Here is a 24,706-nt window from a genome sequence, read left to right as displayed (position 1 = left end):
TTATCCACAGAAGGTTTCTTTGTATCAGGCATTATGAAAGCTGGCTTTTAGGTGGTGTCTTTGAGAATGAAATGATGCCTTTAGCTAAGCTGACTCGCTTCAGGTTGGGGCATTATTAAGGATAAAGTCCATATTTCTCAAGAACTGCCTTTATGGCAGTGGATTTGGTGAAGAACTTTAGAGATAAACTAGTTAGTAGGTGAAGAATTGTTAATCATGTGTACACTGGGGAAAAAATACAATCAAGTGTACACTGGGAAAAATACAGCATGAAACTCAAGCCAACATCCTGTCCCATGCTGGCTGAGAAGCAGTAATCCTAGCTGCTTTTTTTTTTGTGGTGTGTGTGTGTGTGTGTGTGTGTGTGTGTGTGTGTGTGTGTGCGTGTGATGGGGGTGGGGGTGTCTGCCACTGGTCTACAACTTGGCAAGTAGGCTAAGCTGGCCGGCTTGTGAGCCCCCAGGGATCCTCCTGTCTCTCCCTCCCCTGCACTGGGCTATAAGCACAGACTACCTTCTCTGGGATTTTTTTCCCTATGTGTTCTTGGGGACCAAACTCAGGTCCCTGTGCCAGTAAGGTAAGCCCTTTACTGACTGAGCTTGCTGTGTGATTAGCCAGATGATGGGAAACCCGTTACATGCCTCTTGAAAATCTGTGAAGCAATATGAAAAAAGTTAGTTCTATAACCCAGTAGGAAGTAAAGGAAAACCAAGTGCCTATTGAATATAATTGTTTTTGTTTGTTTTGTTTTTTATTTTTAGAAAGCAACAGCAAAGAAAAAGATCCTAGAAGCTCTCCTCAGGGAAGACCTAACCTGATTTCCCTCTGGATGCTAACTTACCCTTGGCCACACTTAGTGGATGTTCAGAATGCTTTGAACAACCTGCTTTTAAAGTTGTCCCTAGTCTTACATCATCTGCTTCTTTGACATTATTCTTGAGCTAGCTTTCCCTATCTCCCTCTTACAGTCTCCTGCCCACTGTGGGTCTGTGCCAGCTTCTGCTACCCTCTAAAAATGCAAAACCCAGGGCCAACACAGTTCCCCTCTTGGAGGCTTGGCCAGTCTGCATTGCTGCAAGGGTTTTACTCTCTGGCCACCATATGTCTCTGTTTGGTTGTGATAGTCAGGCGAGTCTCTCTTTCTCCCCCTCTGGCTGTGAATCACACATCCTGGTTCCTGTCGCTGATATGGACAGCATATTGCTTTTCTCCTTGTAGGGACAGAGCTGTCCTGGTTGAGTTGTCCAGTTTGTGGGATTTGAAAGGAGCAGCAGCATCTCCCAAAGGTCTTTGCTCAGTTGGTGGTAAAGTATCTGGGGTGTGTTAGAGGCTCCTGTGGAGAAAGCCTGTGCCTGTCTTAGCAAAGAGCATGTGTTACAGAGGTGTGTGCTTACAGCCCAGGCCAGTGCACAGGCGTCCTCGTGAGTTAGCCTGGCCTAACTGCTACAAAATCACCTCAATTCCATCCAAGTCTGGGCTGCACAAAAGTGCTTATATTTGCTCACCAGTGTGAAATACATGCACACTTTGAAGTATTCCTATGGAGAAAGAGAAGGCAGTTTTGGGCAACTTGGGTCTTCCAGAATTTAATTCCAGAATGTCTTGTGTTTGAAACTGAAGCTGGGTTTGGATAGAAGTTGGCTGGAGAGGTGCGAGGAGGGAGTCGGGCTTCTGTTTGGAAGGAAAAGTTACTGTGGGATTCTTGGAGCTTTGCTGAGTGTTCTGGTGGCCAGGGAGTCCCATTATATGTAGATGCTAAGTCCCTTACAGTATGTTCTGGCCACCTGTCTCCTGAGACTCACTGACCACCCTGTCTCCTGAGAGTCACAGACCACCCTGTCTCCTGAGAGTCACAGACCACCCTGTCTCCTGAGAGTCACAGACCACCCTGTCTCCTGAGACTCACTGACCACCCTGTCTCCTGAGAGTCACAGACCACCCTGTCTCCTGAGAGTCACAGACCACCCTGTCTCCTGAGAGTCACAGACCACCCTGTCTCCTGAGAGTCACAGACCACCCTGTCTCCTGAGAGTCACAGACCACCCTGTCTCCTGAGAGTCACAGACCACCCTGTCTCCTGAGAGTCACTGCCACCCTGTCTCCTGAGAGTCACTGCCACCCTGTCTCCTGAGAGTCACAGACCACCCTGTCTCCTGAGAGTCACAGACCACCCTGTCTCCTGAGAGTCACTGCCACCCTGTCTCAAGACTTGGTGGTAAAGGAGCTAGTCACCCGTCCTTTCTGTATTTTCTTCATAGTTCTCTTTTGTGATGATTCTCACGAAACTTGTGAGTTTATAAGAATGGTTTTCAATTTTTTTTCCAGCATCCTTAAAGGCAACTAGCTCTTTCAAGTGTAGTGCTTTGAAGGTTGTTTTATGGCCTGCTTGGGTCCTTTATATGAGATAGGTAGTTGTGTGTGTGTGTGTGTGTGTGAGTGTGTGTGTGAGAGTGTGTGTATGTGAATGTGTGTGTGTGTATGTGTGTGTGTGTGTGTGTGAGTGTGTGTGTGAGAGTGTGTGTATGTGAATGTGTGTGTGTATGTGTGTGTGTGTGTGTGTGTGTGTGTGAGAGAGAGAGAGAGAGAGAGAGAGAGTAAATGAATTATAATTAGTTTTGTTTTGTGAAATGAAAACACTTTGATTTTAAAACTGTGCGCGGGGTGGGGGGCATAGCAATCAGCATTTTAGTCACAGTTCTGTTTTCTTTTGTGCCCTCCCAGAACTGTAGCCCCAGCATGTGTCTTCCCCTCAGCAAACTCTTTCCAATTCTTAAATCTCAGATCCAGTTTTATCCACTAACCATCCCTTTGCTCTCTTTGAGGGCCAGAACTAACTGCAAGCACCTCGTCCCTTCCTGGCCCTCTGCTGCCCCCTGTAGTCTGCAGTGTGGCACTTTCTAGAATCCTAGGCATGTTCTGAAGTTCTTTGAAGTTCTCCTTGCTAGCTGACTAGATTTCTCTGTTGATGGCTTTATTTATGTTAAATTTGAAATTTTGAGGCTTTTCATTAGCTCCTCGTGATGGCTGCTTTCCATGGCCTTTTAATTTTCAAGCAACATAGCAAACGTACCTCCCTCGGTACCAGGAGGAGCTGTGGGTGTTGGTCAGAAGGCACGGACACACTCCAGCTTCCATCCTCATCTTGCCCCTGCTCCCCTGCCCTGTTCTGTGTCAGTATTGTATATGAGCTAAAGAAAGAGGGGGGCAGTAGCAGGAGTAGGCTGGAGCCCCTTCTTCAGCTGGGGGATGGAGACAGCCCCAACTGCCATTAATGTTCTCAAGAAACCATGGCTGGCTCCCTGCTGTTCCCTTGCCCTAGGCCTGTGTCTTGGCTGCATTGCTCTGTTTTCTCCTGAGCTCCTGCTGCTGCAGTGGGAGTGGCCATTGGGCCATCCCTCAAGTAGAGGGACAGTCACACTCTGCCACTGCAGGCGAAGGGAGGCCTCAGTGGCTCAGGTTATCTGCTGCCCGTATTTTCTCTTCAGGATCGTACCATATTTTGCCAGCTAGATGGGTGTGGAGGCCACGGCTGTCTCTACATTTCAGCTGACCAAAAGGAGTGTGGGTTTGTTTGTTAGTTAGTTCTTCTTGGCATAAACCTGAACTTGTGTGCTGTAGTAGTTATTTGTCAAACAAAAGAATCTGTGACCCAAATCCCTCAGAACAATCGAAGGAGGATGGTTAGCTGGGCTCATAGTTGCATAAGCGCAGTCCGTGGCTGCTTGTCTGGGCTGTGGGAGTTTGGGGGCAGGAAACCAGTTACATCCTACAAAGGTATACCCCAGTGACCTACTTTTCCATATGACCCCACAAAACCAAGTTCCTAGAACTTCTCAAAGTAGCACCACCGACTGGGGACTAAGTGTTCGATACATGAGCTTAGAGGAACATTTTGAGATTCAGATGATAACATGCTCACTGTGTATAATGGTGAACAGAACACTAGAGACTCTGAGGCCCTCCTTCAACTGACACAATGGTGTGGGCCCTGCACGCCTTGCTGGAGGGCCTTGTGGGTTCTTTTGTCAAGTATTGAGGTCCCAGGCTTCTCAGCCCACATCAGTGGTGAGGGGCTGGGGAATGGGAGGAAGGAGTGGGGGGAGAGGGTGGAGCGACATAGGCTGTGTAGCTGGGTACCCAGCTGGTGCTGTCATCATAGTAGCCCTTGCCCCTCTGTATTCTGGCTTTATTCTGTGTCTGCCCTAGCATAGCTTTTGGCTTCTTTGAGTTAGTCATCCCATTCCTAGGCAGAAAACACTGAGTCTAGGGTGGGTGGGGTTATTGATCTGTTTCATCTGCTAAAATGTTTTCTGCCATTGCCAGAAAGCTCTCCACTTCTGGCCACTTGGGGAACGATCTGCTGAGGCCCTCCTGTTCTAGCAGACCCTAGTGGGCACTCCTCTCGAGGTGGGTTGCTGGAGTAACCTAGTCCAGAGGTGTGTGCAGAGAGGGGTGGAGAATGGCTGGAACACTTTGAGCTCTAATTCCCTCTAGGGTAAAGGAAATAGTATGTTTTTCCCCCACATGACAGAGTCCTGAGTAGGTGGCAATCGAAGGAACTGGTAGTATCCAGGGAGCACCTGCTGTCTGCTGTCTCTCCACTCTCCACTCCAGACACTGTCTCTCCACTCCAGATGCTGTCTCTCCACTCCAGACGGTGTCTCTCCACTCCAGACACTGTCTCTCCACTCAAGACACTGTCTCTCCTCTCCAGACACTGTGTCTCCACTCCAGACACTGTCTCTCCACTCCAGACGCTGTCTCTCCACTCCAGACACTGTCTCTCCACTCCAGACACTGTCTCTCCTCTCCAGACACTGTGTCTCCACTCCAGACACTGTCTCTCCACTCCAGACGCTATCTCTCCACTCCAGACACTGTCTCTCCACTCCAGACACTGTCTCTCCTCTCCAGACGCTGTGTCTCCACTCCAGACGCTGTCTCTCCACTCCAGACGCTGTCTCTCCACTCCAGACGCTGTCTCTCCACTCCAGACGCTGTCTCTCCACTCCAGACGCTGTCTCTCCTCTCAAGACACTGTGTCTCCACTCCAGACGCTGTCTCTCCACTCCAGACGCTGTCTCTCCACTCCAGACGCTGTCTCTCCTCTCCAGACGCTGTGTCTCCACTCCAGACGCTGTCTCTCCACTCCAGACGCTGTCTCTCCACTCCAGACACTGTCTCTCCACTCCAGACACTGTCTCTCCTCTCCAGACACTGTGTCTCCACTCCAGACACTGTCTCTCCACTCCAGACGCTGTCTCTCCACTCCAGACACTGTCTCTCCACTCCAGACACTGTCTCTCCTCTCCAGACGCTGTGTCTCCACTCCAGACGCTGTCTCTCCACTCCAGACGCTGTCTCTCCACTCCAGACGCTGTCTCTCCACTCCAGACGCTGTCTCTCCACTCCAGACGCTGTCTCTCCTCTCAAGACGCTGTGTCTCCACTCCAGACGCTGTCTCTCCACTCCAGACGCTGTCTCTCCACTCCAGACGCTGTCTCTCCTCTCCAGACGCTGTCTCTCCACTCCAGACGCTGTCTCTCCACTCCAGACGCTGTCTCTCCACTCCAGACGCTGTCTCTCCACTCCAGACGCTGTCTCTCCACTCCAGACGCTGTCTCTCCACTCCAGACGCTGTCTCTCCACTCCAGACGCTGTCTCTCCTCTCCAGACGCTGTCTCTCCACTCCAGACACTGTCTCTCCTCTCCAGACGCTGTGTCTCCACTCCAGACGCTGTCTCTCCACTCCAGACGCTGTCTCTCCACTCCAGACGCTGTCTCTCCACTCCAGACGCTGTCTCTCCACTCCAGACGCTGTCTCTCCTCTCAAGACACTGTGTCTCCACTCCAGACGCTGTCTCTCCACTCCAGACGCTGTCTCTCCACTCCAGACGCTGTCTCTCCTCTCCAGACGCTGTCTCTCCACTCCAGACGCTGTCTCTCCACTCCAGACGCTGTCTCTCCACTCCAGACGCTGTCTCTCCACTCCAGACGCTGTGTCTCCACTCCAGACGCTGTCTCTCCACTCCAGACGCTGTCTCTCCACTCCAGACGCTGTCTCTCCACTCCAGACGCTGTCTCTCCACTCCAGACGCTGTCTCTCCTCTCAAGACACTGTGTCTCCACTCCAGACGCTGTCTCTCCACTCCAGACGCTGTCTCTCCACTCAAGACACTGTCTCTCCTCTCCAGACACTGTGTCTCCACTCCAGACACTGTCTCTCCACTCCAGACGCTGTCTCTCCACTCCAGACACTGTCTCTCCACTCCAGACACTGTCTCTCCTCTCCAGACACTGTGTCTCCACTCCAGACGCTGTCTCTCCACTCCAGACGCTGTCTCTCCACTCCAGACACTGTCTCTCCACTCCAGACACTGTCTCTCCTCTCCAGACGCTGTGTCTCCACTCCAGACGCTGTCTCTCCACTCCAGACGCTGTCTCTCCACTCCAGACGCTGTCTCTCCACTCCAGACGCTGTCTCTCCACTCCAGACGCTGTCTCTCCTCTCAAGACACTGTGTCTCCACTCCAGACGCTGTCTCTCCACTCCAGACGCTGTCTCTCCACTCCAGACGCTGTCTCTCCTCTCCAGACGCTGTCTCTCCACTCCAGACGCTGTCTCTCCACTCCAGACGCTGTCTCTCCACTCCAGACGCTGTCTCTCCACTCCAGACGCTGTCTCTCCACTCCAGACGCTGTCTCTCCACTCCAGACGCTGTCTCTCCACTCCAGACGCTGTCTCTCCTCTCCAGACGCTGTGTCTCCACTCCAGACGCTGTCTCTCCACTCCAGACGCTGTGTCTCCACTCCAGACGCTGTCTCTCCACTCCAGACGCTGTCTCTCCACTCCAGACACTGTGTCTCCACTCCAGACGCTGTCTCTCCACTCCAGACGCTGTCTCTCCTCTCCAGACACTGTGTCTCCACTCCAGACACTGTGTCTCCACTCCAGACACTGTCTCTCCTCTCCAGACACTGTGTCTCCACTCCAGACACTGTCTCTCCTCTCCAGACACTGTGTCTCCACTCCAGACACTGTCTCTCCTCTCCAGACACTGTGTCTCCACTCCAGACACTGTCTCTCCTCTCCAGACGCTGTCTCTCCACTCCAGACACTGTCTCTCCACTCCAGATGCTGTGTCTCCTCTCCAGACACTGTGTCTCCACTCCAGACACTGTCTCTCCACTCCAGACGCTGTCTCTCCACTCCAGACGCTGTCTCTCCACTCCAGATGCTGTGTCTCCTCTCCAGACACTGTGTCTCCACTCCAGACACTGTCTCTCCACTCTAGACGCTGTCTCTCCACTCCAGACACTGTCTCTCCACTCCAGACACTGTCTCTCTCCACTCCAGACACTGTCTCTCCTCTCCAGACACTGTGTCTCCACTCCAGATACCTTCTCTCCACTCCAGATGCTGTGTCTCCACTCCAGACACTGTCTCTCCACTCCAGATGCTGTGTCTCCTCTCCAGACACTGTGTCTCCACTCCAGACGCTGTCTCTCCACTCCGGACACTGTCTCTCCACTCCAGACGCCGTCTCTCCACTCCAGACACTGTGTCTCCACTCCAGACACTGTGTCTCCACTCCAGACGCTGTCTCTCCACTTCAGACGCTGTCTCTCCACTCCAGACACTGTCTCTCCACTCCAGACGCTGTCTCTTCACTCCAGACACTGTCTCTCCTCTCCAGACACTGTGTCTCCACTCCAGATACCTTCTCTCCACTCCAGATGCTGTGTCTCCACTCCAGACACTGTCTCTCCACTCCAGATGCTGTGTCTCCTCTCCAGACACTGTGTCTCCACTCCAGACGCTGTCTCTCCACTCCAGACACTGTCTCTCCACTCCAGACGCCGTCTCTCCACTCCAGACACTGTGTCTCCACTCCAGACACTGTGTCTCCATTCCAGACACTGTGTCTCCACTCCAGACGCTGTCTCTCCACTCCAGATACTGTCTCTCCACTCCAGACACTGTCTCTCCACTCCAGACGCTGTCTCTCCACTTCAGACGCTGTCTCTCCACTCCAGACACTGTGTCTCCACTCCAGACGCTGTCTCTCCACTCCAGACACTGTCTCTCCACTCCAGACGCTGTCCCTCCACTCCAGACTAGGGATTTGCCTTCAGGACTTCAGCATGTCCACAGTCTCCAGCTCTGTTTTCTCTATTCTCTTTTGAAAAATGTTGCTATAGATTGTCAAGATGTTTTTCTTTGTTAAGCGTTTCTGCAACTGCAGAAGGAAGGTCCCTAAACCCTGAAAGAGAGCTTGAAGTTCTTCCCTTCAGGGAGGACACACATAAACACTGCTGATGAGTGTTCTGTGTGTGGTACCCAGGAGTGTTCGGAGCCAGGCAGGCTTCCCTCGACTCCTGGCAGAAATGTCCGTTTTCGGGAGTATTTGGCCAGATGTTCCCAATCCCTAGCTTATCAGCAAATTACTTGAAGACTACTCATCCCACGTTCCCATTGCAACTTCACACTTATACTTTGGTAGGTAATGTCAGGAGTTATTAGCAGGGACACACTGATGCAGAAAGAATGTGAGACCCAGGCACCCTGTTTTTATAAAATGCAAGAACTTGAGTTTAATGAGTTAAAGGTGCCGGGAGCACCTAGAAACGTGTTAGATATTTCAACTCATGCTTAACACCCTCATTTAATGGCAAAAACTGTCCCTATCCTAAGATGCTTTGCAACGGCTGGTGACGTCAGGATGGTCTCTCCCAAGCCTCTCTGTGTTCTTTCTTGATGTCTGGATGTCAAGTCACCTGCTAAAGAAGAGGTACTCAGGGCCTTTACCATGTAACCCACCATTTCCTCTGAAGTCTACCTTCCTGACACCACAGACCTCTTCCTTTGTCTTCATACAAGTGTACAGACCATCCCTTCCCCAGGGGAAGGAGATCCTTGGAGGCCTGGTCCAGGGCTCAGGGAGGTCCAGCTCCCTGTCTCTGTCCCCTCTTCCTAAAGAGAGAATGGTGGTGCAGGAAAAGTCAGCTCCTGGCTTCCAGGCACTCACAGAACCACCAATGAGAACCAGGCGCTACAGTTGCTGCCTCCCTCCCTCCCCATCCCTACAACAGCAGTGTTAATATTAATGTCATCCCCATTAGAGACCCAGGCTTTGGAAGGTTAAGTGATTTACCAGCAGTGAGTCACCCAACCGAGTGGTGGAAGAGGTTTAAACACAGCAGCTGAGTCCAGGCACCCTGCGTGGGATGAGGAAGAGAGGGTGCCTCGTCTGCAGGGGACTGGAGGGACGAGGGCAAGGTAATGAGACTTGAGCAGCAGCTAGTTCCTATGCCTGTGATGCGTCCCCTCCCCAATAAACACTTGCTGAGGACAAGGGCACAGCTCTGCTGGATCCTAAGGCCACATGGGCTGAGTGACTACTGCTCAGAGCCCTCCATACACCTGTGTGTGCAGAGGATGCCATTGTCACTTTGCTGTGGAGAAGGTCACATTCCACAGTAGGACCCAGGGCTGCTGTCCTCATCTCTACACAGCTCATGGTCTTGGGCACTTGCCTTGTAAATCTCAGCCATTTAGGAAATGGTTTGTGGTTCGTGCCTTTTTTTCCTTTAGAGGAAATGGAGAATTACTGCTTTGCCTAGCAGTCACCTGTGGTCAGTGTCTCTGCACACTTTTCTTTCTTGAGTCAAAAACAAGTGATTTTTTTCCTGAGGGCTGGGGAGAAAGCTCACAAGGTAAAAGGTGTGGCTTGGTGCATCCTGGTTGGGGATGCTGAGGCCAGAGGACCCTGGGGCTTACTGGCTAGCTAGCCTGGCCCAATCTCTGAATGCCAGGTTCTAATGAAGGACTTTCTATCAAGAAATAAGGTGGAGAGGGGGCTTAGGGGTTAAGAGCACTGACTGCTCTTCCAAAGGTCCCATGTTCAATTCCCAGCACCCACATGGCATCTCACAACTGTCAGTCCCTCAGTTCCAGGGGATCTGACGCCCCCACACGGGAAAACACTAATGTATATAAAATAAAAATTCTTGTGTATATTTAATTCTACCATGTATTCAAGATGGCCACAAATTGCATACTAATGGGATGGGTATGCTTGTTGCCTTAATTCATCTGAAAGATGTATTGATTTGACCATTGTGTAATAGTGATATTAGGACAGTGCTTAGCCATTCTTCTTCCATGAGAGTAGAAAACTTTGTATGGGCAGTGAAGCTCAGCAGTGCGTAACGCTCCGTTGCCTCGGGCGACTGTGATAAACACACCCACTTCATGTCCATCCCTGACAGAAGTCAGGACAGGAACCTGGAAACAGGAACTGAAGCAGAGGCCGTGGGGGAATGCTTCTACTGGCTTGCTCATCCCGGCCTGCTCAGTTTACCTGCTCAGTTACGGTTACACAGAGCCCCAGCCGCCTGCCTGGGGTAACACTCCCACAGTGGGCTGGGCCCTTATATCATGAGGAAATGCCCACAGCCATGCCCACACGTCAGATAGAAGTAATTCCTCCACTGACTCTCTCTTCCTGCATCACTCCAGCCTGTGTCACGTTGGTGAAATCTGTGGAGAACAACAGGATAGTTTTGTTTGAGAAAAATTTGGTCAAACGTTTTTAATGACTGTATTCAGCTGGTGTGTGATGTCACAACTAAGTGCAGGAAGCTCTGACCCCGGACAGCACTTAAGTTCCAGAGTCAGTTCAAATATGTGTGTGTGGGGGGTGCAGCCTCCCCTTCATTCATTTGGAACTATCTGCTTTGCCTCCCAGGTACCCAGATAAGCTGCTTCTCCCCAAGTTCTTTCTCCTGGCGACAGGCAGCCTTTGTGGATTCCTACTGCTGGGCTGCGGTGCAGCAGAAGAGCTCCCTGCAGAGTGAGTCCGGAAACCTCCCACTGTGGCTGCACAAGGTAACGGAGCCGCCCCTTTCCCCTGCACCCCCTTCCTCCTGCCCCCTCCCCTTGCACCCCCTTCCCCTGCACCCCCTTACTCCTGCCCCCTTCCCCCTGCATCCCCTTCCCCCTGCAACCCCTTCCCCCTGCACCCCCACTTCCCCTGCACTCCCCTCCCCCTGCCCCCTGCCCCCTTCCCCCTGAACCCCTTCCCCTGCACCCCCTTCCCCCTGCACCCCCTTCCCCTGCACCTCCCCTTCCCTTGCACCCCCCTTCCCCTGCCGCCTGTCAGGCTTGCTGTAGAGATAGCGGTGTCTGGGAAGCCACCCAGCCACACTCTGCCAGAGAGTGTGGTCGACCAAACAGGCGGGGCTTCAGCAGTGATTCCAACATCTGTGTGGAGAAGATAAGAGATAGACGCTCTCTGAGTTTTAGCTCTTCAGTGAGAGGCACCTCGAAGGTCTCTGTCACCATTGTGTCCTGATTCCCCTTCAGAACGTTGGCTAGAGCCTTTTGTGACACACGGAGTCACTTAGCAAAAGTAAGGACTGACATAGTTGGGTTGCTCTGGCCATTATGTTGCTGGAGTACCAGAGCCCGGCTGTGAAGCCTGGCTACAGCCCAGTCCGTGCCGCTGTAGTTTAAGTTTATGCTAAAATGTCACTGTGGAAATGCCAATTTGTAGCCAGTCTGAGTTGGCATTGGCTGAGCTTCAGATTGTAGCAGGGATTGTTTAAGGTAAGGGTTGGCAGGGAGGAGTGCTGCTGTGAGACACTACTGCAGCAAGAAAAACCCTGGAGACTTTTTTTCCAGAAGTTTTTCACAGGGAACACAATGGGAGCCTTGAGAGATGAGGCCTGGGGTCATAGAGTAGTCTGGGGCTGTACAAACAGACTCCCAGTTTCAAGTCAAGGGATCCGTCTTAGGTGATCTGCTGTGATGAGTGTCTGAGGCTCTTCCTGATCTGAGCTATTTGCTATGGTGGTTCTGGGTGTCCCATCTCTTACCAGGCTCACAGGACTGGGGACGGAAACTGGAGAAACCTGCCTGATCAGCACTCAGGCTTGGCTGGGATGAAGGGGTTCCTTCCAGGGACTGGAGTACTGGTCTGAATGTCTGAATTGGTTCACTGCCTGGGGAATGAGACCCTGTGGGCACTGATGATGTCTCTAAGTTACACACCTGCCAGAAGTGAAGCTGAGTCCTCCCCAGAGGAAGGGGACATGGTCCAGAGCATCACCTGTGATCTGTCTCTTTATGCAGGGTGTTTGGCATTCACCAGACACACCACAAATGCAGGAAGACCCAGAAAGAACTCCTAACAAAAACAGGCCCATGGGAGGTCTTGATCAGACTCATCAGCTAATAGCAGTGGACTCAGGGAACTATGGGAAATGAGATATGTGGAGGGTGTCTCAGGGAACTAGAGGAATCAAAAGGAGGGTTGCGAGCTGCAGACAGTGTCACAGAGTTCCTTTTAGCTGATATTGATCAAGGCCCCTCATGCTAGGCCTTGTGCTTGGCAGCAGCGGACCACAGACGGCATTCTCCGATTCTTAGGGTTCCCTGGTGGTGAAGTGAATGTGTATGCTACGAAGGGCAGGCTGGAGAAAGCCCTGGGAGGAGCCCAGAAATTCATGAGTGGATCCCAGACATTGGATGGCTAAGAGACTGATTTTGATTTTTAATTGTGACTGTGCCCTGATATTTTTCCCTCTTGAAGGAAGACGTGGAGGCCACAGTTAAGAGTCTTTGAATTGAAAAAAGACTTTGAATTTTAAAAGTGATGGGACATTTTAAAGGGATTGATATTTTAATATGTAAGATTTTATAAAGACTGTAGAACTCTTAAGGTTATTTAGATAGTGCGGATGAATAAGAAAGTAAGGGTTGAAGCTTAATAATGTTGTGTTTGTGTGTCAGGTTGACAAGGGGTCAGTTGTACTGGCTGGTTTTGTGTCAACTAGACACAAGCTGGAGTTATCACAGAGAAAGGAACCCCAGTTGAGGAAATGCCCCCATGAGATCCAGCTGTAAGGCATTTTCATTGTGGGTGGTTCATCCCTGGGCTGGTAGACCTGGGTTCTATAAGCAGGCTAAGCAAGCCAGGGGAAGCAAGCCAGTAAGTAACATCCCTCCATGGCCTCTGCATCAGCTCCTGCTTCCTGACCTGTGTGAGTTCCAGTCCTGACTTCCTTTGGTGATGAACAACGTTTATCACCAAAGTGCAAGTTGAATAAACCCTTTTCTCCCCAACTTGCTTCTTGGTCATGATGTTTGTGCAGGAATAGATACCTAAGACTAAGACAAAAAGTAAACATACTTTATAGTGGTACTGTTTGCATGTTAACTAACAATGCAATAGGATGATCTCATTTAGCATGATAGCATGTCTCAATTCAATGCCATTTAAAACCGGGAGAGTCAAATCCCCCCAGAGACATTCTTCAGGGTAATGTTTAAATGACTGTCATTGTGGACTCAGCATTGTCAGGGGCTAATTGGCTAATTCTCCCAGTTGACTAGGTTTACACCTTCTCTCATCTCTTCCTCTGGACTTCTCCCCTGCTTCATTCACAGCTTATGGTTTTCTGTGGTGCTGTTTGTCTTTTTTTCTGGGCATATGAGTGCACCCAGGACACCAGCAGAGGGCGCTCTAAGACTGCTTGAACTCTGTTATCCAGTCCCGTTCTGAGTGTCAGCAGATTAGTCAGGTTTCTCTGAAACAGAGCACTTAAAAGAAAAAGGGAAAGAATAGAAAATACTTAACAACTTGGGCAAAATGTTTCTCTAACGCAGAGTCATAGAGACGTAGTTGGAAGATCCACTGGAAGCCTCTGGCGTTGCCTGGAGTGTGTGTACAAGCACAGGTCTGAGTGGGCCTCGCCACGTTAGACTGCTCTTCCTCAGACAGTGTGTGCATGCACATCAGGGAACCATTGTAGACATGTCTACTTGGACCTACAACTCCATGTCCTTTTTAATTCATTTCTGTTGCTGTGAGAAAAATACCTTGACAGATTCAACTTACAGGAAAAGTGGCTCATGTCAACTACAGGTTATAGTCCAGCACTATGGGGAAGTCAAGGCAACAGACCCTGAAATAGCCGGTCACATCGTATCTGCCGGCAAGGGCAGGGAGGAACGGATACACACGGGGTCATTGCTTGCTGGGGCCCACCTTGATTTCTCCACTCTGTTTAGGACCATGCCCCCAGCCCCACCCTGAGCGTGGTGCTTCTCACAGTGAGCTAAGTTTCCCACACCAATTATTTTAGGGCAGTTTCCCACCGCCATGTCCTCAGGTGGAATTTGTGTATATGGTCCCTCATTGAGACTCTTCCTAGATGATTGTAGATTGTGTCAAGTTGACAAAGCTGCCCATCACAGGACTCCAGCAGGTTCACGAATAATAGAGAAGTCACTGGTCTAAGGACCACAGCACTCCTCAGGAAGCACAAATCCAGGTCAGGTTGGCAAACTGTGACACCACATATTGTCAAGCCAAAGCCACTGTTCTCACAGTCCAGTGGCCAAATAGATCGTCTGCAGCAATAACACTGTGGCTCTCAAAGTCCGCACTTTACAGGAAAACTGTGTGATCTACACTCCCGGAGGAGTGCTCTCAGACAGGGCAGAGTGCCATGGGGCGGAGCTTCGCCCTGCAGGACACTTCCAACCCTCTGGCTCCACCCTTCTGCCCACACTCAGAGGCCATCAAAGCCTGGTTGTGTCCCCCTTGACATCTTTCCTGTCTGCTGCTCAGGGCTCATCGTTGCTGACATTCTTTTCCTACATGAGTTTTTATCCGAACATCCCACAGCAAGACTGTACCTTCGCCTTTCAGTATGAGATGCTTTTGTTTTACCCGCTTCCTACTTTCGACCTTCCTGTCCCTTCCAGAATCCACTGTGACTCTCCTCTCGCTGGCTCCTCCCGTTCTTCATTCTCCACTGCATTGCTCTTGGCTATGGCTGTCTGTGTGCTTTCAAGACCTGAACCACAAGCCCAGACTCCCCTTCCTCTCGCCTGTTACTGCGCATCTCCACTAGGTTCTTCTTGACTGGGGGCATCGAAGGCCAGCCTTGTTGCAGTAATATTTAAAATAAAATGGCTTATCTCTTTATTGGCTCATGCGATCTCACTCCCCAGGAGCTGCTTCTAGTATGGAGCTGCGCACGGGACTTTGTCGCTTGGTCCAAGCCGCCCCACGGTCTCACTTCGTCCACATGACTCCCTTTCCTGGTGGTTTACGCTGCCTGCCCTACTGCCTCTGTCCCGAGGTATTTCTTTACCCCAAATCCCAACACAAATACAACTCTAAGGCCCAATAGCTTTTCATACAGGTTTATATATTCAATTCTCAACCCACAAACCCTCTACACAACAAAATTTTATCAAATAGACAAAGATACAAACTGCCCTTATATATGAGATATTAGACCTATAAAATCCTTAAAATATTCATAGCTACTTAATACCAATTAATCCCACCTGGATCTAATTCATTCTTCCTAAGGTCCATCTTGGAATCTCTCTCTCTCTCTCTCTCTCTCTCTCTCTCTCTCTCTCTCTCTCTCTCTCTCTCTCTCTCTCTGTCCTCCGCTGTCCTCTGATCTCCTCAGACCCTCTCTCCCCACCTCTCTTTTACCCTGCCTAATCACTGGCTCTCACCTTTATTTTACTAATTAAAATGGGAAGGTTCTGACTGAAGTCCTGAGTACTGTCTAGGCAGCACTTCTTGGAGAAATGAAATTAGCATTAAAATACGAACAGCCTTAGGACTTAGGGCATAGCCTGTTACCTGAGATCTGCCTCTGTGCATCCTCTATAGGCTTTGTTGCCTTGCCAAGGTGTTTTAGGATCACATTCTCTCCCAGTGGGTCCTTTATAGTTCTGTTGCTGGCTAACATTTTGTGTCCCCCAGAATCTCTGTAAAAACTATCACAGATCAGAACAAGCTCCACAGCAGGCATTCAGTCTTCCTTGATGCACAGACTAACTCTAAGGGGAAATGCTGACAGAGATGAGAGGGATGGTAGTCAGAGTCCTCTGATCTCTGCCTTTATCTCACCAGACTCTCCCTCCTGGGGTCTGTCTTTACTGCCATCAGTTTGTGGGCTATTCCCACTTTATACAACCTCATTAGAAGTAGTTAGATTTGCTGAGACTGTATTTCAAATAGTTTCAGACTCAAAAATTCTTGTTTTGTTTGGTTTTTAAATTTTTGTTTACTTTATGTGTGTTCTGCCTCCATGCATGTCTGTGTAGCATATACTCTGATTTCTAGTTGTCAGGCTGTATAGTCTTTGGGGACCAGTGTGTGTTGGGGTGGGGGAAGGGGCATCCTGTGCACTGCCTGGTACAGAGCAGATGCCCAGGGATATTTTTGAGTCCACATCCCATCCACATTCAGTGCTGTAAGGCAAGGCTCATATCCCTCGTCTTAGATGAGGCAAGAGGGAGGTCACCTCAGCATCTTTCTGTAACAGGTCATGTAGCTTGTCTTTCCGTGAAGGGTCTCAGGTCTTGGGAAGAGCGCACTGCTGGTCAGCTGGGACACTGTACCAGGGGGTGCAGTGAGATCCCTGAGTGCTGTGCACCCCAGACCTAGCGTAGAGCAGGCAGCACTGGTGGCAAATCTTTCCCCTCATGCAGACACCTTGGCTATGCTTGATTTGGTGAAAGGATTGTGAAGGCTGTAATGTCATGCTTTTTGAATTTGTATTCAACTCAATTTCAGTTGAATTGAGTTGCCTGCTTTGTTGAAGCATGCAGACTGGTTCTGTATTTTTTAAAGGGGGGCAGGAGAATTTAAGTCTAGGGGAAACCAGCAAACAAGGCCTTCCTCTACATTCCTGCAGAGTACAAAGACATTTAGGAAAACTGAACATTCTCCATGTAACACCTTTAAACATTCATTTTCTAATTACAGTGAACTGTGCTCTGATGCTCCCTGGGCCAGGTGCTACACTCCTTGGGTGTGTTAGACAGATTGTATACTGTTACTTTAGGAGGGAAATTTGAGGTAGGTACTGTTTTTCAAATAAGCTCAAAACAAACATGATTCATAAAAATATTTCAGAAGCCTAAGTTAGAAATATTTCTGCCATGGGGCTAGAGAGCGGCTCCAAAGTTAAGAGCACTGGCTGTTTCTTCCAGAGGTCCTGAGTTCAGTTCTCAGCAACCACATGGTGGCTCACAACCATCTGTAACAGGATCTGATGCCCTCTTCTGGCATACATGCAGGCAGAATGCTGTATACATAATAAATAAACAAATCGTGTGTGTGTGTGTGTGTGTGTGTGTGTGTGTGTGTGTATGTGTGTGTGTGAGACAGAGAGAGAGAGAGAGAGAGAGAGAGAGAGAGAGAGAGAGAGAGAGAGAGAGAGAGAACAAGAACTACCACCTATGGTTTCTAGAGAAAGTGCTTGGCTGTCTCATGTTGGAAACTGCATGGTTCATTTTTATAAAGACAGTGACTATACCAGACAAGGGTGGACTGAACACACCCATAGTGTAGTTGAGCAGTGTCTAGCCTGCGGTGTGCCCCGAGGTGTGTCAGCTCTCTGCAAATCAGGCTAACTTTGAAAGACCCTATTCTTGTTCAAACCCCAGAATACAGCCAAATGGAGGGCGCTGCAGAATCTGGGACCGTTTGGGTTTCTTTCTCTGCTTCTGCATCAGGGACTCTCAGGAACTTCATGGGAGCTTCAGGATGTTTGTGAACAGATGATTCCCTATTTCCCATTGACGTTTACTAGAGTTTGACATTGAAACTTACATGTAAGAGACATTGGGCACGGGCTTTGTTACCCAGTGAAGTCACATTCTCTCTGATGGACTGCAGTTCCACATGCAAGGCGGCTTTTTCATATTTTAACTCTATCAGCACAACACACTTCCTTTGTCAGCCTGCATGTGTTGCTTCATGCATTTAAAGACAAAAACAAGCAAAACATTTCCATGAAAGCCAAGTGAAACCCAGGGACTTCTGACAAAACCAAGGGAACCATGAAGCCACAACAGCTGCAGGGGTAACGGGTACCTGGGGCCGAGTCTTAGAGCAGGAAAGAGTGACCATGGAAAAAGTAGTGAGATCCCAACCAAAGCCTGAGATTTTAAACTCCACAGTGATGTGTCAGCTTCAAGGATACAGTGGAAGTGTAAGGTGTTCCCAGTGGAAAGTGGACAGGGTTCCTAGGAATTCTCACAGAGCCTTTGCAAGTGGACGGGGTTCCTAGGAATGCCCACAGGGTCTTTGCAAGTGGACAGGGTTCCTAGGAATGCCCACAGGGCCTTTGCAAGTGGACAGGGTTCCTAGGAGTGCCCACAGGGCCTTTGCAAGTGGGCAGGGTTCCTAGGAATGCCCACAGGGTCTTTGCAAGTGGACAGGGTTCCTAGGAATGCCCACAGGGCCTTTGCAAGTGGACAGGGTTCCTAGGAGTGTCCACAGGGCCTTTGCAAGTGGACAGGGTTCCTAGGAGTGCCCACAGGGCCTTTGCAGCCCCAGTCTCCCACTGTAGGCACAGTTCTGGACTGGCACAGGTCCTGCCTCTCCTAAGTGTGTCCAGGCAGAATGACCCTGGTGTCACTACAGTAAACTGTAAAACTAGAACATTGTCATGAAATGCTGCGTTGAGTGTGGAGAATTGTAGCTTGGGGGTCGTAGTCTAACTGGGTCACTTCCAGCTTTGTGATCTGGAGCCAGAAACCACTCCCAGCTTCCCCTCCCTGGTTCAGACAGGAGTGATTCCCACAGGCTCATGGGTAGATAGATGGACTAAAAAAAGGTTCTACTGTTGGTATTTCCTGGTGCCCTCCAGTGCTTTTGACAAGCCAGGCAGCAGCCATGTTTAGCTTCTTTTCCTGAGCTATCCAGTTTCAGTCTTCATGATGCCTGTATCACATGACCACTTCATGAGGGAAACTGAGGGTTTGAGGCCCCAAAACCTCACTGCCCGAGCCACACAGTGGAGCTTTAGGGTAGCTCAGTGCTGTGATCTTCCCAAGCTTCTAGCTGAACTAGTTCCAGACCACCCTTCACTGCTTGACATCAGCGTCCCCTCTGGCCTCTGTGTGTCCATCAATCCTGGCGCCTCACCGTGATTCTGTCACTGTGCTGAGGGGTCTCTGCCCAGGGCACCATCCAACTGTAGAGTGATGGTGTCGAGGGCCCCTCCCTCCCTCCCTCTTCCCTCCCTCCTTCCTCCCTCCCTCCACATCCTGCATCTTTAGGTGCTTATTCCAGCAGCTTTAAAGGATAATTACTAGACCACTGAAGCCAGTATTTGTCACAGTTTGTTTGGCATTTCCCCAGTTTCTAAAGAAGAGAAAAGCAAAACAAAAAACTAGAGCTTTAAACCAGAACAAATGAAAGGAAGAAGCCAGCGAAGGCCACTGTGACATCTACCTGTTCCCTAATTGGAGCTCTGATGAGGAACCATTCTGTGGGACAAGAGGGTGTATTTATTTCTCTTTTTCTGTGATTAGAAGCAAATACTATTTGTCTCCATGTGGTCAGCACTTGAAAACAAAAGGGTCAAGCAGGTACAGGCAGCAAGCTGGTGTCCATGAGTGATGGGAATGCTCATTTGTCCCCAAAATGAGGGCAAGCGCAGCTCCTGGCGGAGCCACTGATGGTGGCTCGTTCTTGCTGCTCTGAGAAGGGTGCTCACCATGACTGGTCTTGCTTTTCAGTTTTTCCCCTACATCCTGCTGCTGTTTGCCATACTCCTGTACCTGCCTGCGCTGTTCTGGCGCTTTGCGGCGGCTCCACACCTCTGCTCAGACCTGAAGTTTATCATGGAGGAACTTGACAAAGTCTACAACCGCGCCATCAAGGCCGCCAAGAGTGCCCGTGATTTGGACCTGAGAGACGGACCTGGACCCCCAGGAGTGACCGAGAATGTGGGACAGAGGTAACAGCTCCAGAGGGCTGCCCATGACCACCCCAGGGTCAGTTCCCTGCCCCCTTTTCCTGCTATGCTGGCCCAGAGTTGTTATTGTCAAGTGTGGGAAGGGGGTAGGTAGGGTGTTAACCATCAGCTGATGGGACCCTGCTCTCCTCTCCTCACCTCACTGTCCTCAGGGTTACATCATTTTCCTGCCCCCTCATCCTTTGAAAAGCAGTTCTCAGAGGGGTGACTTGTCAAAGTGTCACCTGTAGCTGGCTTGGTTTGATCTCCTATAATGGAAAGGCACAGAGGATTCCGAGGCAGCCAAGCACATAGAAAGGATGAGAGAGGTGGGCCCAGTGGGTGGAAGCCCTGCCTTCTCATATTCTTCCTCAGGTCCTGTCATTGCTTGTAGTAACAACGGTAGTGACAGCCATCTTATTTCTAAAAACACCTGCTAGATTCCTGTCTTAGAGTTTCTGTTACTGTGAAAAAACTCCATGACCAAAAGCAACTTGAAGAAGAAAGATTTTTATAACAGTTCAACATTGCAATCCATTATTGAAAGAAACCAGGGCAAGAACTATGAGAGCCAGAGACACCAAGATGTCTGCCACCCTCCCTGGCAGAAGCATGTAGATACTACTTGGGTTGAAAATTTTTTGCTCTTTTTCATGCTTAGTGGGAGATTGTTGTTGAAAAACAATAATAGTCCACCAGCTGCTCTTTGGGATCTGATAAATTTATTTAACAAATATTGAGTAGTGAGTACCCTAAAGATTATTAAATATTAACTCACATTTAGTCAAGAAAACTGTCTTTAAAATCTTAAAAGGGTGCCTGGAGAGATGACTTAGCAGCTAAAGACATTTGCCTTTCTTGCAGAGGCCAGAGTGTTGGTTTCAGGAGATCTGACATCCTCTTCTGGCTCCTGAGGGCACTGCACACACACAGGCAAAGCACTTGTATATAATGTTAAATGTTTAAAACATTTAAAGGAAAGAAGGGTTGCTTGTTTGTTTGTCTTGTTTTTTTGAGACAGGGTTTCTCTGTGCAGCTCTGGCTGTCCTCTGTGGTCACTTTGTAGATCAGGTTGGTCTCAAACACAGAAAACCTCCTGCCTCCACCTCCCCCGAGTGCTGGAATTAAGGGCGTGCATGCATCAGTGAAAAGAGGTTTTTAGGCATGGTTTATTCCCTAGCACTCAGATGAAGTTATAGTTAATGTGTTTGAAGTTTTCAGAATGGCCGTGTTGAATATGTCCATGCCTTTCACATTTGATGAGACTGGCAAGGGTCTGAATTATTTTTATTTGCTTTGTTTTCTAGTCTGTGGGAGATATCTGAAAGCCACTTCAAGTACCCAATTGTGGAGCAGTACTTGAAGACGAAGAAGAACTCGAGTCACTTAATCACGAAATACATTAGCTGTCGGCTGGTGGCATTTGTAGTTATACTGCTGGCTTGCGTCTACTTGGGCTATTACTTCAGCCTCTCCTCGCTCTCGGATGAGTTTCTGTGTAGCATCAAATCAGGTGTCCTGAGAAACGACAGCACCATCCCCGATCGCTTCCAGTGCAAGCTCATCGCCGTCGGCATCTTCCAGTTGCTCAGCCTCATCAACCTCATAGTGTATGCCGCGCTGCTGCCCGTGGTCATCTACACATTCTTTGTCCCGTTCCGGCAGAAGACCGACGTTCTCAAAGTGTATGAAATCCTGCCCACCTTTGACGTTCTACATTTCAAGTCTGAAGGCTACAACGACCTGAGCCTCTACAACCTTTTTCTGGAAGAGAACATAAGTGAGCTCAAGTCATACAAGTGTCTCAAGGTGCTGGAGAACATTAAGAGCAACGGGCAGGGCATCGACCCCATGTTACTCCTGACAAACCTGGGTATGATTAAGATGGACATCATTGATGGAAAAATTCCCGTGCCCCTACAGACCAAGGGAGAGGACCAGGGGAGCCAGAGAGTGGATTTCAAAGGTAGGGTTGGCTCTCTGGGCAGGCACACCTTTCTAGCAGTCTGGGTGGTCTTTGCCTTGCCTGGTACTTGAACCCTGGCCCCAGTGTTATCTTGGGGGAGCCCAAGACTTCAAGGATACAGAAACAAATTGTTATCCAGTTTCCAAAGAAGGATGACTCTGTTCTCCGCTCCTTGTCTTCCTTTCAGCCTGGTCTGGTTGCTCTATCTGTCTGGTGAATGGTCTCATGCTCTGCCTCTCTTTCTAGTACCCCCTCATCTTTGTCCTGTCTTCCTGTCTGTCCCTCTCATCTCTTTGACCTTCTCTGTTATTTGTTCTTTGACAATTTCATACATGTTTACGTGTATCTTAATCATATCCATCTTCCCCATATGTGTGTGCCCCATATATCTGCAGCCCCCATATTTCCTATTCCCACCTTCATATAGTCTTTATGTTTCGTGACCCACAGAGTTCAGCTAGTGTAGGGACGCTGGCTGATCATGTTTGCTCTGTCTTGTGTAGCGGAGGTGCCGTGAGTGTGTGAGTGCCAGGCTGTGTCGTGTTCAGAAGCCAGCCTTTCCCCCCTCCCATCATATTCTCTTCACGGATGTCCCCTGAGCCTTGACTTAGGGATGGCAGTTGGTCCCATTTAAGGCTGAATGCTCAGCAGCCTCTCCTGCTCTCGGCACATGAGTCAGTTCTGAGTCTCTGCATTGATGGCTGCCCATGCAGAAGGAGGGGTCTCTGGCTGAGGGCTGCACAGATCTATGAACACAAACATATTTAGAAAGGAATTCAACCACATGTCCACTTAGCAAAATATCAGTAGTGGGTTCTCCTCTAGAACCTAGAACCAAAGCTGTGGGCTTTGGGCCATGTTTACTGTATAGGTGTGAATTTTCTCCCGTAGAGCCCTCATATATAACCAAGAGAGCAGCTGGTTACTCCCGAAGTCACTCTCTGACTCTCTTACTTAAAAGAGGGGGGCAGGGTACTGACTTCTCAGCCCACCTTTTAAGCTTCAGACTAAGAAGCAGCCATGGTAAAGGATGTGTATGAAATGCCCCCTCACGGGTTGGTACGGTGCTGCCTACTCTTTCTCCCTTATAAATAATGGTTTTAATTTTGACAGATTTGGACCTGGGCAGCGAAGCCACAGCAAACAATGGGGAGAAGAACTCTCGCCAGAGACTTCTGAATTCATCCTGCTAATGGTTTCCTTCTCAAACCCGTGACTTCTGTGGCTGATGCACCCTCGTTGGATCCGTAGCTAGTTTACAGTAGATGTTTTTGGTCTTGGTGTAGTGTGAGTCCCACTCTCTAATAGACAGAATGGCCAACAGCGCCAAGGAAGAATAAATTAGGAACGTCCTACAAGACAAAATATGGAAACGAGTAAGTGCTTTGTCTAAAGTCCTCACTGAAGGGCTGGTAAGAGCACAGAGCCTTCGAGAACCTCAGGGAAGCGCCGTTGTGGACGGGCAGTGCTGGGAGACCCGGAGCTTCCAGAGAACAAGCACTTTGTTTTGTGAGATAATAATAAACATGTCAGGATGTAATTTAATAACACCCTCTGTGTGTCCTTACTGACTGACCAACAAGAAAAGCATCCACTGGCCCACGGAGGTTGGCCTGTGTGTGGCAGTGACCTAGGTTAGGTGTGACCCGTGTTGGCTCTTGTACAGGGAAGCTGTCCTGTTACTCACCATCTTCAGCTAATTGTTGTCCTCAAACGCTGCTCGCTGTCCTTTGACCTCTGCATGGACAGCAGGCTGAGGCAGTGCCGACTGGACCCAGCTAAGGAGACAGTCATGCCGTGGTGACTCTGGGAAGGAAGGCTTCAGAACCCTTCCTGAGTTCTGAGGTTATCCACAGATGTGAAGATACCTGAGACAGGAGAACAGGATTTCACACATGAGGGGCACTTTGTCCATTGAGGACAGAACATGGAACTGACAGGACAGTGACCGCGGCCATTTGCTTAGGGTCAGATTGGTTACATTTAAGCTCAACTTGTAACATTGCACACTGAGTTGTATAGTTGAAGTCTATCAAGGAGAACATTCTAGCACTGTTAAGGATTTTGGAGTAAGTCTCACACATGGGAGTGTAGAACGGATTTGGGCTTTAGAAACAGTTTTGTTTTGTGACATGGTCCCTTGCCTCTTCACAGCTCTCAGTCTGCCACCAGTCTGCCCTCAGCCTTCCAAGTGTCAGGATGCAGGTGGAAGCCACGGGCCTGGCTTTGTAAACGTGTGTGCTAACTTAGAATTTGTGAAAACCTGACTACGTTCTGACCACGTGAATGTGTTACATGTTCAGAGTTTATATCAAAATCTTTAGTCTGCACACCTTTCCATTTGTACCATGCTTAAAGGGAGTCCTCAGGACACCCCCCCCACCCATTTACTTTGGTCAATCGTAGGGACAGTTCTTTACCTACTCTAACTGCTTTTCGGTGACGTCAGAAGTTACATAGGTGGTCGTTTGGGACTGTACAGAAAAGCAGGTTTTGCGTATCCTTTCTAAGCTGGAAAGTCAGTATCAGTTGTGTACTGGGCGCTTTTGAAGGGCACTGTCCCATGATATTTCTGTTGAGTTATGGTAGGACTGAGAAGTGGTAACTAAGAAACCGATTTTATATATTTTTATATTGCCGTGTCTGAAACATTCCGTTACAATTTTCTACAATGTGTGTGGTTTAATCTTTTTTTTCTTTTACTTCAAAATGATCTTTAAATATTTTTTAGTATATAGATTTTTCTTTTCAAAAAGCTTCATCTTTCTTATAGCAAACCTATAGCATGTACTTGGAGGCAGTAAACATTTATGTCTTATTTTAGAAGACCAGGAATGGTCTGAGCTAATCCTGTACGTCCTTTGGTCAGAATGTGCTTGGCATCTCGACCTCTGTTTCCTTTGGCCCTTCTATTCTCACCCTGAGCTCTTAGAGAACCCACAGCATCCAG

The 24,706-nt window shown here is 49.3% G+C and overlaps 1 protein-coding gene across 1 annotated transcript in view; it reads left to right on the top strand.

Annotated features, from left to right (window-relative positions):
* PANX1 (pannexin 1) overlaps positions 1-23,262 on the top strand; it is a 32,356-nt gene extending 9,094 nt beyond the window's left edge. The window contains exons 2-5 of the mRNA XM_080929700.1: positions 10,751-10,890; positions 19,573-19,793; positions 21,098-21,756; positions 22,870-23,262. Of these exons, the coding sequence (XP_080785826.1) occupies positions 10,751-10,890; positions 19,573-19,793; positions 21,098-21,756; positions 22,870-22,949 (1,100 nt within the window). The 3' untranslated portion in view covers positions 22,950-23,262. The remainder of the gene's footprint in view (positions 1-10,750; positions 10,891-19,572; positions 19,794-21,097; positions 21,757-22,869) is intronic.
* Positions 23,263-24,706: the final 1,444 nt, after the last annotated feature.

This window comes from Micromys minutus, assembly GCF_963924665.1.
Source record: "Micromys minutus genome assembly, chromosome: 16".
NCBI classification, from domain to species: domain Eukaryota; kingdom Metazoa; phylum Chordata; class Mammalia; order Rodentia; family Muridae; genus Micromys; species Micromys minutus.
The sequence above is the reverse complement of the archived record's forward strand: the minus strand, read 5'-3'. Positions and strand labels throughout refer to the sequence as shown.